Below are 20,502 nucleotides of genomic sequence, written 5' to 3' on the forward strand. Positions count from 1 at the left end.
ACAGCGCGCAAACGCGCCCTGCCCATAGAATATCATTCAAAAAAGGCGCCTGCAACTGCCATAAACGCTTTTGGTGTGACTGAGCCCTAATGGTGCATTCCCACCAGACGCGGTAGAAGCGGCAAAAACGCGTTATTCGTGCGTAGTTGGACGCTTGAACATTTGAGTTCACTTGCTTCATTCACAAGTGAAAGCCGCGCGTGAAATTCTCGTCATTTGATACATTCACGCGGAAATTCGCGTCATGGGAGGGGCTTCTGCGACTCCGCCACTCCGCTCGCTTCCTGTAATCATATCACTACTACAGCAAAATCCTGATTGGTTAACGTGCGCAGAAATCCGCCGAAGTTCAGATTTTTCAACTCGCACGTTTCCTGCGGCAACGCTCAAATCGCGCCATCCGTGCGTTCTGCGCCGTGCTTACTGCGTGTACCCCGCCGCAAGATGCCAAATCACGTCTTTGCATTGACTTAACATGTAAGTCACTCGCGCTTCCAGCATCTAACGCGTCTAGTGTAAACCCTGCATAAGAAAGGATGTATTAATTTTTTACAAATTTTTGTGTTATGCTATTTAACATTTTGTGTTGATTTTGTGTTCAAATAAATGAATGGGACAGCACAACATGTATTAAAAACAACACAGAATGTTTTGCATGTGTGCAATATAGGTTTGTTAAATAAACAAGGATAATAAGAATAGTCAATGGGTTTTTCAGGAAAAGTTTTCCAAAGAAAACAAACAGAAATAGTAATACTTTATTTACCAATGTAATGCATCAAATGTGGCAAAAGTTTGTACGGATCACATTAACATTTTGGATATGTTTTGTCTATTCCAGGGCAATCAAAACCATCAGGAAATAATGCGACATGTCTAGTCATTTGATAAATACAGCTGGAAATAACTTCACCGCATGCTTAGAAGAATAAGAAGATGTGTCTGTCGAGTGTGAAATACTGTTTGTGACTGTATGTATCTAATTAAGCTAGTGGCTGCAGGCGAGATTTTTGTTCATTCCACTGTATGTAAAAAATGCCCGGTGAGGTAATACGAGAGATGTTTACATCTCAGTTTTTAATCTACAGAAGTATTATTTCATTTTACGATTCAGCTACACATACTGAATCTGTTGTTTGTGTATATAATGACAAATGTTCTGCACAGTTTTGTTTAGTCTTAATAAGTCATACACACATAAATTGAGATTAAAGCTACGCGTTAATTGAACCTATGCTGGTTGTTTCAACCCAAAATGCTAGGTTGTTTTAACCAATTGTTGGGTCAAATATAAACATTTTCCATTTATGTAACCCAGCGGCTGGGTTTATCCCTTCTGAAAATAACCCAGCATGTTTTGAAGTGGGTCAAACAAAAATAGCAAATGTTAAAGTACCTGGGTGAGGTTTATAGAGTATAAACAATAATGTATGCATGTACAGGTGCAATTCCTGAGTCAGCATTATTTTACCACATAAAACTTAGGATTGCATCTTAAAGGTCTATATTACCATAGTCTATGTTTGTAAAACTAAGATGAATATTATATTTTTGCTAGGCTTTGCAAACAGTACTTTGTGTTTAAGTATTCCCAGTCTTCAGGTGGGCTATTGTACATTAGGGAAATACGTTCATGCTTGTAGTACAAGTTTGTGTTTTTCATTTATATTTTGTAATTGCATGTAAAGTCTACTACAAATACTATAATTTCACAGCTGCTGTAATCTTTTGCATTATTGTTGTCAAAAATAACTTTTTGGTTGCACCTTTCTGAAGTTTTTATGTGCTGATTTGCTCCAAAGCTCCAAATGTTAATCACAGAAAACATTGAAATAACTATGCAAACTAAAAAATGCATATACCTTTTTATTTTCCCTTTGTTAACAATAAAAATTAAAGTGCAAATCAGAACAAGAACACCATGCAGTGCATAACTTTGTAAAATAGAAACCGCACACAGACAGGAAGTGATAGGTGTACAATAGACGCATATAGACAAACAGTGACAGACAGAGATCATTTCTCCCAGTGGAGTTCAGGCAGACAACAGATTATTTCACATTACACTGGAGAGAAAGAAGGTAAAATATCCAGCATAAATGCTTGTACATAGACAAAACACTAAACATGAGCTCAAGCAGTGACAAGCACACAAATGTCCCCAATAAACATTTGGGGGTCATAAATGTTGTTGATGATCATATATAATCTGTCTGTTACCATATTTGAACCGTAAAACTGAGAAACATTCACATGTGACCTGTGTGGTAGCCTCTAAACATGACACATTTTAATCTCAGGGGCGAGGTGTCAACCATAAGCACTCCTGAAACTCCCTCTCTGAGTTTAATTTTAATATTCAATGCAATTGCGAACATCCAGCAGCAGGGGGCAGCAAAATCCCTGCACTATTTTTTCAAGCAAGCATTGAATCTTTACATTTTTCCTTAAAAGTGCACAAATCCAAACATGGTAATGTGTATTAAAGGTTTTAATCACTGGACTGTCCAGATTCTCTCTGTATTTCATCACTTTTTTTTTGCAATAAATTTCTCACTTTTACTGGCATCAGATCCACCACGTCTTATGATTGATATGATCTTTTCTTTAATGATATAGATGAGCACTTTCTAATTTACATTCGATTGAAAATGGTGCACTGCAGCTGTTTCATAAGCATACTGATACAAAAAAATAACACTGGCACACCATGCACACAACAGTAACCTTTCAACCATTCGGTACAGTACGAGACAAGAGGGGTAGATTTAGGAAGACTGCCGCATCTACAGTATAGCAGGACTGCCGTATAACAATAACAAAGTGATATAACCGTGTTCAAAATAAATAAAATGGGTTCATTTCGTTTTGATGACTGAATGTGAAGGATAAAATCTTACATTACTGTAGTTGTCCAGTCACACAAACGTGCGTAATGTTGGCACAAATACACAGCCGACAAATCTACTTCATGTCATGTGTTAACAAAACACTTCAGAGGTGAGCTTAAATAAACAATAAATATATTACTAATAAATACATTAACTCTACTGTATAAACAAACAACAACACACACGAAAAAATATTTTAAAGCATTTCCGGTTCGGAACGAAAAAAGTCTACAATCTTTTTAAGGCATCCCACGGGAAGATAACGTGGCTTGCTTTGTTAAATGCTCTTGGCTTTGCTATCAGATACACACCACCTTATTCATTTTATGTGAAATATAATTATGTAACACATTGCATATCTTTTCCTAATGATGTATTTATATTGGTTTTAAATTGGTTACATGGTAGATGCTAGCTGAATTAGACAAATGCTAAACTAATCATTAGCTAAATATGGGTGCACTTGCATATTAGTGGCTATGGACTTTCTGGTTTGATTCAATTGTTTAATTTTGAGAATACTTTTGCATGATAAACATTTGTGGTAGGCTACTCGATTTCCAAAGTCAAATCTGGGTCCTGACGGGAAACCATTTAAAGGTCTCCTAAAAATGAAACGTTTGTCAATATTTACAGAGGGGCAACTTTCTGATCTCTCTGATGAAGCTAATACGGAAGTGATTTAAACTGCAGTTCATTGACTGGCCACTAGAGGCTGACTCCAAAAGGAATTCATTTCTCATAGACCTCCATGTTAAAATGCCCAACTTTACAGTAGAAAATAATATGTTTACAGCCTGGTTCAAAAAGTGTTTTTGGTCTGTATAGCAAATTTTACCCTTCATGACAACTGTGTCTAGGTCCTGAAGAACATAGAAAGACATTGGTGGGTCACTTGACATGAGGGTGAGTTTTTGGGTGAACTGTCCCTTTAATCCTGCGTTCACACCAGCCGCGGTAGAGGCGTCAAGCGCGAGTGATTTCAATGTTAAGTCAATGTGAAGACGTGTTGATGCGCGTCTGGAGGTCTCGCGGAGCGAATGAGGCATTTAGCGCGGCGCGATAGGCGTGATTCTGCCTCGTTTGCGTGAAAGGCGCGAATTGAGCGTTGCCGTGGCAAACGCGCGAGTTGAAAGATTTGAACTTTGGCGGAAAACCGCAACAGCGTTAACCAATCATGAGCTTGCTCTAGTAGTGACGTGATTAAAGGAAGCGAGCAGAGTCGCAGAAGCCCCTGCCATGACGCAAATTTCTGCGTGAATGTCTCGATGACTAGAATTCACGCGCGGCTGTCACGCGCGAATGAAGCGAGTAAACTCAAACTGTTCAAGCGGCAAACTAGCCGCGATTTTGACGCCTCAAATGCGGCTGGTGTGAACCCACGGTAAGGCCGGTGACACACTGGCTGCGGGGTGTGAGCATAGCGTTTCTGTTGCGTGATGGCTGTGTCTTTACAGAGCAGAACCGTGCCTGACGTGGCATCAGCGGTATTGACGGCAAAATAGACTATGTCTGACAATATGTAAAAATCGATATTTATTCATTTTTTAAATTACATTTATATCTGAATTTATGTCAACCTATAGACTTTCAAACATCAAAATGTCATTAATGAATATGTATTTGTGTACAAAATGACATATAAACACGTTTTCCTATTCTATTTTGCCTGGAAACGCTTCCAACACGCTTGCGTGTCGCGTGAAAAATAGGCGTCGGTTGTATTTCTAGCATGCAGGTGTTTTCCGTGCGGCTCGGGCTGCGCCTAAGACGCGCGTCTCGCGCAGGCAGTCTGCAAGCTCTTATCTGTTAAAATGGGAGCCGAATTAAAAATGAACACGCCACGCAGCTGGGTCGCTTATGCCACGCATCCAGTGTGTCACTGGCCTAAAAACTGGTGATAAATAATGAACTGCATATAAAGGCCCGTTCACACAAAGAACGAAAACTATGAATATAACTGCCACAAATGTGTTCCTGTAGCTCGGTTGGTTTAGCATTTCGTTAGTAGCATGAAAGGCTGTGGGTTTGATTCCCAGGGAACACATATTAATAAAAATTTAAGTTATGCCAAATGCATAAAAATACATTTTAGCAGCCACACCAATGGGTGACAACAATCAATGTTTGCTCTAAGCTCATGTTTTACATTTCAGATGCGTGGGGCCTTTATATTCGAAAGGATTAATGTTTTATTATTCATCTCTGAAAGTCAATATAGTTCATTTGTTTTGTTCAAGTTGAGGTGTGAAAATCAATATTCTCTTCCATTTAGGACGACTCTTTAGGACGAAACTTTATAGTTTATTTATCGCCCTTGGACCAAACAGGCCTTTACTCGAGGACAACACTTTAACAAAATCTCTATCTGGCTGTCTGTAATCTGAAGAATTTATGGCGCGCTCACATTAACCAAATATCTGGCATATTTTTTAAAGCAATAATCTCTTTGCTTGAATTTCAGTCGTGTCAATGCTTTGGATTGTTTGCCCTTGACCAGCATATTTGGTTTTGTGTGACAGCATTACAGTCCATGATGTTAGCAAGGCCTTTGAGGCGGAGACAGAAAGGTTTGCATGCTTGACTGTATATTTGTGGAGAGCAGCAGGTGGTGTGTATTCCTTAGATCCACTATTGGTGATATATTCACCAACAGTATATATATATACTGCTACTTGCTAAATGCTTTTAAGGGACTGCAAGCCAAGTCCACAACACTCATAAGTTCACTCTATAAAATAATAGCTACCCTAAATAAAATAATGAGTATAGGTACTAAATCTATTTTTTGGTATGCCAACTAAACTATAATTTAAGTGATGAGATCATATAAATATATTGTTTAATACATATGAATAATTAGTATTATCAAAAGAAATGTGCATATAAAACCATAAGTATGTTTTCGTTTCTAAATTCTTTAACCCACTGAAAATGGGTAGAACTTGCACTGTGGACCCAAAAAGTATTTGGACACTTACTTAAAAAAATGAAATAAAGGTTTTAAAGATAAACACTATTTATGCTTTGCAAAATGAAGACAAAAGTATTTTGGATCTCCAAAGAAATGACTATTTGGTGTGCAAAAGATAGCTTTAAAGGTGCATTGTGTAATTTATAGAAGGATCTCTTAATAGAAATGCAATATAATATACATAACTATATAATCAGGGGTGTATAAAGACCTTACATAATGAACTGTATTGTTTGTATTACCATAGAATGAGCCGTTTTGATCTACATACACCGCGGGTCTCCCTACATGGAAGTCGCCACCATGTTTCTACAGTAAACTAAATGGACAAACTGTTATACGTGTTTGTCCTCTGTCAGCTACCGTAGCTTCTCATTGCGTTTCGATATTAGGTTGGTTGCAATTTGCAATGTCACCACTAGATGTCGCTAAAACACATTATACCTTTAAGCAAAACTCTAGCATCATTTGTTTCCAGATGCCACTTTGTTATCTAATGCAATGACACTCAAGTGTGGTCTTAAGTGTCCAAACACTATTTGGATACACATGTTTTTGTGAGATTGTGCTATTATTGGTCAAATGTGAGATTGTACCTTCCATTCTAGAAATTACAATCCCTTAACCCTTCACCTTCTGTTTTCCAAGAGGTGAAGACAAGCAGGGGACAGCGTTTTTTGATGTGTACGTTACGTATAGTTGTGAGCTTGCTGTGATCTTAGCGAGCCAAGGTTGTGATGAGGCTGGCGCACATTTCAAAGAAGTCCATGGTGTGGCTACCCTGCCGCGGTGCCAGCATGGGTGAGCTACCGGTCAGCGACCCCGGCAATGAGCTGCTGAGCTGAGGCATTTCAACCGCCGCTGATGCAAAGTCGATGCTGAGACGTGGACGATGGAGACCGGCGGCAGAACCGGAGCGCTGGGGAGTGGATGAGCCTGACTTGTGCTCGATTACGTCATCTGAAATTTTGTAATTGAGGAAAGAAATACATTAGACAGATACTGGGACAAATATGGAAAACTATTCTGGTCTTATCCATGTTATCCCATCATTAACACCTCTACTATAAGAATGTGTGAATGGTCATTAACACTCACCATCAATGCTCTTAAAGTCAAGCAGGTAACTACGATTGTCCACCTGGTACAGCTGCAGACTCATCTTCACAAAATTTCCTGTTACAGGGTTCTTCCTCCGCACCCTCAGGTGATAGGGGTTCACAACCTAAAGCAAACAATACCCGACAAATTGTTAAAATATATATTTACTAAATAACGAGGGCACAATTATATTTTATTTTTCTATAAAGTGACACTCCACTTTTTTGAAAATAAGCTAATTTTCCAGCTCCCCTAGAGTTAAACATTTCATTTTTATGGAGTGATATTACGCACTGCCCGAAAATAGTCCCCTTGGTTACTTTCAATAGCAGGGGACTATTTTCAAGCACTGCGTAATATCACTACGCCTCCTCCAGCCATGTTACAGCAGTAAAGTCCTTGATTATTACGCCAGAATGAGAGTATAGTTCCTATCCTAGCCATAACTGCATAGAAAATTACAACTTTTAATTATCTGTCGGTCTTAGTACACAATGTAACTACAGAAGAGTCAAGTTTTAAATAGGAAAAAATATCGAAACCCTTTGGTTATTTTTAGCACAATGCTAATGGTCTAATCAGATTCAATGGATTATGCTAAGCTATGCTAAAAGTGGTACGTCCAGACCCAGAGATCGCCTGAATGGATTCCAAAACAGTAATAATCAAATGTTTAACTGTAGGAGAGCAGGTAAATGAGCATATTTTCAAAAAAAGTGAGTGTCCCTAAAATCATAAAATTCATCTTAAGTGACCCCAGGTTAAAAGTTACTCACCTTCCACTCGTACTCCAGCTGTTTCATTGCACGGTAAACCTCAGCCATGATGTCATAGGGTTTGCTCTGGCTCCGTATCCCCAGGTGCCATTTCGCCTTCTTCACCGCAAGCGGTTTGGGTCGGGTAGTGTTGAGGGCATCCAGGGGACACCGTGCCTTGGGGCTGTCAGCCAGTAGCGGTGGCATCCTCTCGGGGTGAGGTTTGACCCCTGGTGGCAGGGGCATGCCCTCCTCCATGAAGGATCCGGTCGGGGGACTCGAGGCCAGGTAGAACTCGCTGGCCTGGTTCATGATCCGCCGGTTGTCGATGATGAGGTGGTACGCCACGGCCAGTTGGTCTTGAGGGTCGCCGCTGTAGAGGCTGCTGAGAACTTCAGCTTCGGTGCATTCGAACTTCTCACAAACCTCTCGCACGGCTTCTTCATCTATGACCGTGGCATCGTACGAGGGGTCCTCGGGGAAGAGGTAGCCGGGCAGGTCCTGTTTAAACCATTCGTCCTCTCTGTGCGAATGAAAGTAGAACCACAAAATTGGAGGTGTTCATTTTCATTGATTGACGCTTGTTTTAGGAAACCAGCTCCTCCCACTGTTCATGTGGTGAAGACCTATTTGGAGGGTCTGCATAAGAGGAAACAAGCTACAAACATTTTTTTTAAATGAAAATTTTCACATGTCCACTGAGAACAGACAGATTCAAATTAATTTTAAAGATCCAATAAATATTGAAGTAGAGTTGTTTTAAAGGACCAGTTTGTAGGTCTTTATTATAATATAGTTATGTATATAACATTGCATTTATGTCTAATAGCAACCTGATGTCTTTGATGGTGGCTCTTTTCAGCGGGTCCACCTGTAACATGAGCATCAGCAGATTGGCCACTGAACGGTTGAGGTATTCTGGGATGTAGAAGACCCCTCCACGGATCTTTTTGAAGAGGGTGGGCACGTGGTCGTCGTCGAACGGCAGAGTCCCACACAGCAGTGCATAGAGAATTACACCACTGCTCCAGATGTCCACCTCTGGACCAGCATACAATCTGAGACACAACGTACATAATTATTGGGGCTATGGCATATATACTATAGCACATGTATAATAATTATTAGGGTATTATTAATCGCGATTAATCGCAGACAAAATCAAAAGTTTGTGTTTGCATAATATATTTATGTGTATTGTGTGTAATTATTATGTATTTATTATATAAATACACACATACATGTATTTACATGTTTTTTATGTATTTATATATAATATAAAATATATCTATATATATATCTATATCCATCTATCTATCTATCTATCTATCTATCTATCTATCTATCTATCTATCTATCTATCTATCTATCTATCTATCTATCTATCTATCTATCTATCTATCTATCTATCTATCTATCTACCTACCTACCTACCTACCTACCTACCTACCTACCTACCTACCTACCTACCTACCTACCTACCTACCTACCTACCTACATATATATATATATATATATATATTTATATTTATATATACAAAATAATTTACCTACCTACATATATATATATATATATATATATATTTATATTTATATATACAAAATAATTACACACAGTGAGTGCACACACATATATTATACAAAAACAACTTTCATTTTGTATGCAATTAATTTTTGACAGCCCTAATAATTATTATACATGTGCTAGTATTATGTGTTTGTGATGCTTGGCGACTCTCGTGAAGCTAAAGTTTCCAACGAAATTGAGAACAAAGAAGATAATCTGTATTACATTAAATATTGATGCAGGCCTGATTTAATATTAAGGTGTATTGTTTTTATGCAGTCCACACTGGTTTGTTAAACTGATATTTTTGTGACCCACATTTGTGACTTTCGGCATGTAGCGTGATACGGATATACTGATGCTTTTAAAGGTTGAGGAATTAAACACAATGTAACCTGTTCATCTGGTTGTCAGGACTTTAATAGGGTCGACTTCATGACCTCTCACCTTCCTGAGATGACCTCTGGTGCAGCATAGTTTGGTGATCCACAGCTCGTTCTCAGGAATTCTCCATCTGACATCATGTTTGACAGACCTGACAAGCAAAATCAGACGAATATACTAAATACAAACAATTTGATTGGCCGAGATGAGATAATACAACTAAAAGGCAGAGCTACAGCCTTAAAAATTAACAGACTACACTACAGTTTTGTCTATAATCATCATTTTTACATGTATTGTGACCATTTCAGTCCAGTCTCTGTTGAAATACAACAAAAGCAAACCTCAGGAGTGACAATAAAGTCACACAACAGCAAATCACATGAGTGTACTTGCAATATGCAGCTGGTTGCCAGGCAACTATCCGTCACTGTCTACACAACATTTGCTTTCTGTGTCTGTGTGTGTACCAAAGTCAGCGATCTTGGCATTCATGTTGCCGTCCAGCAGAACATTTTCAGGCTTGAGGTCTCTGTGCACCACCATGTGTCTGTGACAGTAATCTACCGCTGAGATGATCTGCTGGAAAAGACGTCTGGCCTCTGTGTCCTCCACCTACACGTGATAGAGATCTGCTGTAACATCATGGCATGCTACGCAAAAATAAAGGTATGTGCTCAAACATTAGATTTTAGAGTAGCGCTGACATAATATCATTTACAAATCAGATCTTCTAAATATTGATAAAAAATGTTATACATATTATAAATACACAGTCATGGTTATAACTGAATGTGCACGTGATTATAAATAGTATGCAAAAAACAGAAAGTGTTCAATAATGTTTTTAGATTGATCTCAAATAATACTGTCAATCTTATAAAAATGCTTTTATGAAACACAACTACTTTGTTTAAAACTTAATTCATTCAGACAAACTTAAAGACATAAGTACATTTTAACTATTGCATTAGTGTCTAAATACTTTTTAGGGAACTATATTATAATGCTTTATGTTATGGTTTATACAAGAGGTGCCCAAACTAGAGCCAAAGTTGGCCCGCAATGATCTTTAATTTGGCCTGTCATGCCACGTGAGATAAGGAAAAAGGATAAACGTCATTGACGCAGATGTACATGCATACTTGAAGGTGTATAGCATAAGTCCCGAAACTTAGCAAATTTGGGCACTTTAGACTAATAATGGAGAGGTCGAGGCTGGGGCAAACAGACAAAAGGAAATTTAAAAATGATTGGCAAAATTATTATTTTTTTTACAACAGTTACATTTGAAAATAAAACTGCATTAGTTATGCATAAACAAAGCAGTGTTTGCTTATTTTTTTTTTGTAAAATATTAGAAAATTATAAACTTTAATTTTAATATAACACAGCAACATTTACTTTCGGCCCACGACCCTCATGCTGCATTCAGACCAGCCGCGGTAGAGTGATTTCAATGTTAAGTCAATGTTTAAAGACGCGTTGACACACGTTTGGAGGTCTTGCGGCGGGGATGAGGCGTTAAGTTCGCGGGAATGGCACAAATTGAGCATTGCCGCAGCAAACATGCAAGTTAAAAAATGTGAACTTTGGCGGAAAAAAACGCGCCGCTTTAACCAAACAGGAGCTTGAATGTTGTGAATGTCTCGATGACGAATGTCTCGTAAACTCAAAATGCTCAAGCGGCAAACTAGGCGCAACAGACGCAATTTTGACGCCTCAAACGCGGCTGGTGTGAACCCACGGTCAGTCAGGTTTGATTTTTGGCCCTTGGTAGGAAAACATCTGGGCACCCCTGCTTTATACTTATTAACGACAAAATATGTAATTTTCATCACTAGAGATCGCTAAACAACAAGAAAGGTTGCAGCTTGATGACGTTATTAACTCTTTCGCCGCCATTTACGAGATATCTCGTCAATTAAGAGAAAACGCTTCCCCGCCAATTACGAGATTTTCCGTCTTTCTGCAATATTGCTATTATCCACCAGGTGGCACACTTCCGCAACTTACACAACCCGGAAATAGCGCCTCACGTGAAAGAGAAAGAACTCTGTGTATGTTTTAAAGATCGCTCTGCATCTGATCTCTATCAAAAGTTATTCGCAAAAATGGAATTATCTCAACTTTTTGCTCAAAATTGGGTGTTTTTGAAGAAACCTACCCATGTTTGAGAGGTGATTACAAGAGAACTAATGAAGGTAGGATGAAAAGTTTTTTCTTGTTTGAAAGCAGAGGGTTTGTTCTTTCACTTGATATATTGTTTGTTTATATATTTAAAGAAGAACATTTTCTGGAAGGCATTAAACCTTTGTGAAAATCATGAAAAATGCTGGCGCTGGCTGGCAATTTTTTTTAAAAAACGCTGGTGGGGAAAGGGTTAAAGAGTAACTAAACCCCTGGTCAGAGCCTGACTCCACCCACTGGCAATATTTGAAAAATGCAAGAAAATTGGGCAGACCCCAACAGAGATAGAGGGGACAAACTGAGCTTGTACGTCACACCGTACCGCTTACGTCACACTGTACCGCAACATCCAATAGGAAAATTCAACTGCAGTAGCCACCATTCAACCTGAAGACGGCAGCACTCAGACGCTTTAACATCATATATTGTAGCACAGACCCTTTTACTGTTTGTACACAATGATGACGTGGCAGCGTATGCGCACACAGTTTGGCAACGAAAGTACGGCAAGAATCAGCAGTGAAGCAACACAGACAAAGTTATTTTAAAAAGTTTTCTTATCAACTTTTTTAACACAGCTAGATCCGTGTACTACGTATAGTGGAGTGGATAGAAGACGTTAGCAGATGGCCAAATATAAAGTTGCCAGATACATATATATTATATTAGTGCAACCAAACGCAACAACTAGACATTTTGATGCTGGGAAACCGTTTTAATAAACTTTCTGAGTTGCTAACACATTAGAACCACTGGGGATTGGGAACAACACCACGTGCATTGTCAAAATGCGCACGCAGGCTATTTGATTACGTGGGCTGTAAAAGGGTCCATTGAAATACTTTATACCCAAATGTCAAAAAAATTACTCAAATCAATGATCAGCACTAATAAAGCTCCATTCTTCCAAATCATTAACTAAAAAAAGTTGGTTTAGGGTTTAGTTACTCTTTAAAGAGTGTTGAACGATGGAAGTAGTCTTGATCCGACAGGACTTAACGGATGATGTAATGAAATAAAGTAGTATGTAAGCCCCACATTGTGGCTTAATAAAAGCCAAAACAGAGCAATGTGTGCAAGATGTTACTACTTCTGCATTACATGTACTTCCACATGAATACTGCTACTACTACTACTGCTGCGCAGACCAAGTGACTTATGATATCAAACCATATTGGAAAGCAATACTTTAAGTTAGTTTGATGTCATAGTTGCTCTACGCACATGATGTCAAACACATCTATGGTTTCTACAGTAGCAAAAGCAGAAACTTTTAAGCTACAAATTCTTCAGATTGAAATATTGCTAAAACCTTTGAGATAGCATTAGTACACTTTTGCAAGTAGTTTTTGGATATTTTAATGACAAATTAACCTCTAACAACTTTAACCAGTCAGTCATGTTGTGCTACAACCATCACAGGGCTCCAAACTAAAATTTTTCACTAGGAGCACAGTGGCCCCCAACTGAAAATTTTAGGGGTGCAACCAGAAAATGTAGGGGCACACATTGTAAATCAACATGCTAACCAAATATTCACATTTCTACTAATTTTCACTGTATTACTAATAAATACTTTAATGATAGATGCAGAAAGCACAATGTGCTGTTTTCAAATTCAGTGTCACATCACAAAAAAAGGTCATATTTACTGGTCGCACATGTGCGACTGGATGTAAAATTCAGTGGCACACTCTCAAATGTTGGTGGCAAAATGCCACCATTTGGTGGCAGTCTGGAGCCCTGCATCAGCATTTGTATTTTCAAAGCATGTTTTGCAACATAAACCATGAGTCAGTTCTGTAAGCAATACACTAAAACACAGACTGAGCTCTATGAAGTCTATGAACACTGCTCACAAACACTGGATCAGTCTTTGTTTGGATAAGCTGTATCCCCAACAGGTTTGGAGAACTCATAGGTTAATCCGAGATCAAATCCAGACTAGCGCCACGAAAGCCAGCTAAAGAACCTGATTATAGCAACTTCATGTTAAGTTTTCAATATTTGATAATATTAATATCTTCATTATTGACTGGGTAGGGTCAAAGACGTTTTATTTTCCAGAGCTTTATCTTGTGAATGAAGTATTTTGATTTCGGTGCAACACAAAGTCAAAATATTTATGAACTGCTCTCCAGTTGTTTTCTGGACACAAAGAATTTGTAACATGTGACTTTAGACACAACACGAGAAGGTCCTCTGAGCGCCTCTCGGCCTGCAGCTGACATTATTAGCGAGAGCTTGGCAGGTTATATCTTACCCTTCCATTCTTACAAATATAGTCAAAGAGTTCCCCGCCGGACACATACTCCATCACCATAAAGAAATCTGTAGGTGTACTGATAACCTGATACCTGCAACATCACAAAAACACAAGAAGTAATCAAATCAAAGGAACTTTGATGTTGATGCTTTTAATAAATACCACAATTTAGGTCTCAACAATAAGGATGGTATTTACATCAAGTATGTTATGCACAAACCTTAACATTGGGATTTCTGTGATTGATTAAACATTGTTGCTGTAAATTATAATTATTTTAACAAGATAACTACATAGTGAGATAGATAACAATGGATTTGTTGACATTGTAAAAATATATAAACATACATACTTCTGCATTTGTTTTCCCAATTTTTTTATGTTGGAGTTCAATTACAGACGCATAATTGTAATGTTTTAATGCAAATTTGAAACATTGTGTCTGTGATAGGAACGGTGAAAATATCGGCAGAGCAATTACAAATCTAAGATATTGGCAGACCAAACCAGGAGGAAAAACCATTACTGTTTGTTCAATAAAGGTTTACGCTCAGAGAAAAGTAAAACTATGAATCAGATTAATGTGCACTGACAAGAGCCATAATACAGCAGACATAATCATTCCCTTAGGCTACATACATTGAGACAGACACTATAAAATCAATTCTTTATTTATGTAGTTTCTTTATAAGCTTTCTGGTCTTGTTGTGCAGCATTCATTAGTTATTACGAAGAAAAAGTATTTGTTTTGGTAATCTTTCTTCAAAAATATTGTACACTTAATCCCCTAAAGTGATTCTTCTGCTGATGTAACCAAGCAAATAATATTAATCAATCCCATTTATAAAAGGTATAAAGGTTTAAAATTAAGCCTATGACCTAAATTTTTTTTTCCAGTTGCACTCAGAAATAATATTGCAAATAAATGCATTCTTTCTATGCATGTTCCCTTGCCAATGTGAGATTTTTGTTTCAAAAGCAAATACCTTTTTTTTTAGTTTTTAATAATAATAATAAAAAAAAAAACATTTCAAATGTGCTGTATATATTTGACATCTGAATGATCCTATAATGAGCCAATAAGCTGTGAATTGTACATATATCTATGCTACTTTAAAGCAGCTAAAAAGTAATTTTACACGGGTACTGCGCAGACAGTGGACACTTAGCTTCAAAGCAAAGCAGTAAATTATTACATAAGACCTCTTAGTCAAACAGAGATCTTCCTCAGGGTCACAACCATAACTCTTGCGTCGTATGTACTGAACTTTTGACCGTACATTTTTAGTCATGTGTGGAAACTGGAATACTGTCATTTCTTATCCTTCTGCAGATTTACAAACCTGTTTACAAAATATATTCAGCTTTCATGACAACCAAAAGTTATTTTTGAACAGGGCTCCAGACAGACTAACTTTTCTCACTAGAAGCACAGTGGCCCCCAACTGAAAATTTTAGGGGCGCAACCAGAAAATATTAAGGGCACACACCCTAAATCAACATGCTAACCAAATAATCACATTTCTACTTATTTCCACTGTATTACTTATAAATACTTTGATGATAGATGCAGAAAGTAAAATGTGCTGTTTCAAATTCAGTGTCACATCACAAAAAAAGGTCAAATTTACTGGTCGGACATCTGCGACTGGATGTAAAATTCAGTGGCACACTCTCAAATTTTGGTGGCAAAATGACACCATTTGGTGGCAGTCTGGAGCCCTGTTGAAGAAGTAATATCACCAATATTTACAAATATAAATGTTAGTACAGTTTTACATTTATGAATGATTTTCATTTGTATTGATGACTTAATTATATGGTACACAACAAATGTGGTTTATCCCTCACAAGCCAATGATGTTCTTTTTTGTTCAGTTAGCATTGCCGTCTAGCCTGAAAAAGATCTGAATTTAACTTATTCTTTGGCCACTAGGAGTGTGCGATATTGACCAAAATTCATATCTGTGATTTTGGCATGAATAGCTATGTGAAATATATATCTTGGTATTTTTGCCCTTTTTCTAGGTGGAATTAATGTTTACATGCAAGTCAAAGCCTAATGTAAGATCACAATCACCTTTATTAAGTCTTTCCCCGCCATTAATGACTTAACTTGTTAATTAAGAGAAAATGCTTCCCTGCCAATGATGAGTTTTTCCAGCAATCCATATTTCCACTATTATTCACCTGGTGATGCTCTTAACCAACTTGTAAAACCCGGAAGCAACCACTAAGGCCAAACAGTAAGAACTCTGTGTATGCTTTGATCATCGCTCTGAATCTGATCTCTATCAAAAGTCCTTCACAAAAACTCAATTATCTCAGCTTTTTGCTCAAAATTTGGTATTTTTGAAGAAACCTACCCACATTTGAGAGGTGATTATAAAGAGAACAAAGTAAGATAAGATGAAGCACAAGGTGGGGTGCATCTCTGAAAGCGAATGTTTACATTCGTAATCACCTAAACAAACACGCCCCTACCCCAATAGAATCTGGACCTTCTTTTGATAGACCCGCCCCAAACATACGCAATCCAGGCAGCGATGTCGGTTAGTAGACATGCCCCTTACTGCTGATTGGCTAAAAGTTTGTCAAACAAGAGAAGAGCCTTAAGTAAGCCAGTTTTGGCTCAGATTGTGTTGCTATAAGGGGAGGGTCTGTTCTTTCATTTGATATATTGTATACTATGTTTATATATTTAAATAAGAATATTTTCCGGAAGGCATTACATTTTTGTGAAAATCAAAAAAAACGCTGGAGCTGGCTGGCAACTTTTTTTAAACACTGGCGGGGAAAGAGTTAAAACAGTGTGTGATGAAAATAAAATTCCTGCTTGTTTGAAAATATACATCTGCACAACGTGCATGATGGCTGGAAAGCTTATATCTAACCTCAATGTAGATTGCTGGCATAGCTTCTGTTGCAAAAATGAAGGGTCATATCTGACCATACAGAATAGACCAAGGCCCATTCATGAAAATTTTAACGCAAAAAGTTGCTCCTACAGTATATTTTGCAATATATATATATATATTCTATATTATCCATTAGGTGGCACTCTTATCCAATTTGTAAAACACTAAATTATTATCTCAGCTATTTGCTCAAAATGTGGTATTATTGAAAAAAACTACCAATATTTGAAAAGTTATAAAAAGAGAACAAATGAAGATAGGATGAAAGATTTTGTTTGTTTGTTTGTTTGTTTGTTTAAAAGCAGAGGGTCTGTTCTTTCATTTGATATATTGTATGTTTATATATTTATAGAAGACAATTTTCTGAAAGGCATTAAACTTAAATCATAAAAAAGGCTGGCACTGGCTGGCAACTTTTTTTAAAAACACTGGCGAGGAAAGAGTTAAAACCAATTACTTTTAAATGCCCATCCACATAGAAAAAATGAGGAAAATTAAATTGTCACTTTTAATCAAATCAGCTATAGCTTAAGTAAATGGCCACAAGCAGTTTAATAAATATGCTAAATTCTAAAATCAAACACACAGTATTAGGTTGTTAAATGGTCCATATAATGTCTTAATGTTTCAAGCAGACCCACACAGAATCGCTCTGCCTTTTCCCATCTACTCCTTTGACCCTTTTGTGTTTATTTATTAAACAATTATGGCTGATTTATGTTTTAGTGTACAATGTTTACTTACAAGTTATTTATTTATGTAACTGTTTTACCACCTACACCTAAATACATAATGTCAAGCTATTTTCTACCAAACAAATAATAAAAAAAGTTATTTAATGTTATAGGTTTTAAAGACATTATTAAGTTAAGTATTAATAAAAGAAGCAAAAGACCATCTTAAAAAGCTTAGGCAGTCAGTCATCCCAGTATATAGCAGCAATAATGCTTTTGCCTCTAATCATGTGTGAGATAATAAATAACAAAACATATCCAAGTGTGGACCTCTGCAAATTCTGCTGTTGTTGGTCATTTTTCTTTTCATTTATTTTTTTTTTGTGTGTGTAAAGGACTCACAGCTTGATAATGTGTGGATGTCTGAAGAGTTTCAGGTTCTGAATCTCTCGCTTGATTTTCCCCACAACATCAAGACTGCGGATCTTCTGTCTGTTTAGGATCTTCACAGCAACTTTATGTCCTGTTAACTGGTGCTCCCCAACTGTTGGCCAAACACACACATACACATCAATGAAGACCCAGCTGAAATACCATCACCAGCAGATTGGTATTGTAAACACAGCTGATGAAAGATAAGTTTTAGTCCAAAGAAAGCAAGCATCAGCGCTGCGGGGCAGTGAACCCCCAACACAAACCTTCTGAGAAAACAAATATAAGCGAAGACTTTCATTTTAATGTCCGGGTCCTTTATTCAAACAAACAAAACCTGATATACTCTGAGCTTGGACTTTCACACACTAGCCTTAACATTTCATTTTTATAAAAAATATGTAAATAAATTGTCCAGTTTTTTTTTTGTTTGATATATCAATTATTAACATATGTGTATTTTATTGTAATAATAACCATGATAAATGTGGTGACCAAATGTTTTTTTCTCTCCATGTTTTTTTTATTAATTGACAATCATTCAATATTGTGGACCTAAAAACAATTATGTTAAAATTATCCATATATAGATAAAGGCACTCCATGTACAGCCAGTCTATATAATAATACAAAGAGCTGTACTCGTGTAGCATGCATCTATTAATGTCTTGCAACAGTTGAGGGTCACTTGCAAACAAATGTGCTTTCCCTGTGGATATTTCAGTCCAATGACACAAGTATGTGAAATGGAGACCTCTCTGCTGCCTAGAACATCCTAAAGCTGTACATGTACAATCATTACGAGCATTAAACACCGAATGAATGTTTAGTAGCCAGCCTACTGTGCATTTTTCCTCGTGCGTGCATTTCTGTGACCGCTTACGTCACACGGGCGCGTTCAATTCACATGTAGTAGCCTAATAAGGCTGTTGTATTTTGCTGTCTTGATAAAATTAGTTTACCATTAAAAATCGCCTCATCTACTGGTCATTGTCGATGTCAGCCTATCGACATGCTATTTTGCACAATGTATGTGAGATGTGTCTCAATGGGCGCGTTTAGGGTATTAGAAATGCTTAAAACTGCTGCACGGCCAAATATGCTGTCTATACAGTGTTTAGGTATTTTTTTAATGACGAGTACATGAAAAAAAAAAAACATGACGAGTACATGACGCGGATGATGTCAATGCACGTATTGATGAGTTTATAACGGTATAGCACGTGCACATGTTGGGGTACAGTAATCTATGTACAGTAATGACAGCATGTCTTAAATATTGCCAAAAAGAAGCTTTGCTTTGATAATACTAAGCAAAGCTCAAACGCAATGGTAACACGACCGTGTGAAAGGTCGTTCCTAAAACGAGCGGCATTTCCACTCACGCTTAGAATAGATCATGACGGCAAGGTCAAAGAGGGACTGCAGGTACAAGTGCACACATTTGTACACACAATTACAATGATCTATACACAATGTTATTACAGCCAATTTGATAATTAAATGGCCTGATGGATAATTTTATGCAAATAATGGCAGCGCGCGTGCTATTCTGTGAATAATATCAGACTTGACAGCGAATGACAACGCATTAAATGTAAAAAAAGCAGTTATTGGTATTTAAGCCACCAATATTTTTAAAGGTGTCAAATAGTTCCCCAGCTGTGTGAAAGTAAACGTTTACGAATAAGATTGTAAGTGCACTGTTGGTATAGTGGTGCTGAAAGAATTTCCAGCTCTGCGTTGTATTCTCTAACAACATACGCACTGTCTGCGTCTGGGGGAAGCTGGCGGTGGCTCCTCCTGCGCAGTCACCGCTACGTAAAATGCGTAAAGCGTCCGCCGGCAAGTTCAGCACTAACAATCGCGAAAACATACGGTCATACTTTAATGACATGCAAAGTGCACACACTCATAGAAAACGGATGGACTTAACTCTTCACTTTTCCAAATGTTCCGACTCCAAGTGTGTCTCCGAGGATGTAGTGTCCTATTTTTACCCTGCCTTCGTGTTTCTGCTTTTCAGCCATTTTACTATCCGCGATCCTTGGGCTGCCTTGCAGGAGGCGGGATTGAGCACATTTAGATAAAGCTCCGACTGCTGATCTGAATTCAGCTTCGGGAATAAAGTTAAGGGTACACACAAACCTGCAGCTCCTGGTTCAGTCAGGCGTTAACTGATGAAAAAGGGGGCGGGGTCGTTTAGGTAAACAACGCTCCTATTTCTGTATAGCCTAAGTGCAGGTTTAAAATACATGGGACTGCTAAAACTGGTGTTGATCATAACAAACTTCCCTGTTAAATTATAAAATGCATGTTAAAAAATAGGATGCTTTAAGTTTGCCATATT

The 20,502-nt window shown here is 37.6% G+C and overlaps 2 protein-coding genes across 2 annotated transcripts in view; one reads left to right on the plus strand and one right to left on the minus strand.

Annotated features, from left to right (window-relative positions):
• The window catches only part of LOC129430153 (uncharacterized), a 20,881-nt gene extending 19,025 nt beyond the window's left edge, over positions 1–1,856 (plus strand). Inside the window, exon 19 of the mRNA XM_055187211.2 lies at positions 842–1,856. Coding sequence (XP_055043186.2) covers positions 842–866 — 25 coding nt within the window. The 3' untranslated portion in view covers positions 867–1,856. The remainder of the gene's footprint in view (positions 1–841) is intronic.
• prkaa2 (protein kinase, AMP-activated, alpha 2 catalytic subunit) lies at positions 1,850–20,325 on the minus strand. The gene is made up of 9 exons (XM_055187212.2): positions 20,089–20,325; positions 18,123–18,264; positions 14,126–14,219; positions 10,143–10,287; positions 9,736–9,823; positions 8,555–8,779; positions 7,743–8,244; positions 6,964–7,090; positions 1,850–6,825 (listed from the first exon to the last, which is right to left on the minus strand). Exons 1-9 carry the CDS (start codon positions 20,180–20,182, stop codon positions 6,584–6,586), a joined length of 1,659 nt encoding a protein of 552 aa, XP_055043187.1. The 5' UTR covers positions 20,183–20,325; the 3' UTR covers positions 1,850–6,583.
• Between the last annotated feature and the right edge of the window lie 177 nt (positions 20,326–20,502).

Source organism: Misgurnus anguillicaudatus, chromosome 18 (genome assembly GCF_027580225.2).
Source record: "Misgurnus anguillicaudatus chromosome 18, ASM2758022v2, whole genome shotgun sequence".
Lineage (NCBI taxonomy): Eukaryota > Metazoa > Chordata > Actinopteri > Cypriniformes > Cobitidae > Misgurnus > Misgurnus anguillicaudatus.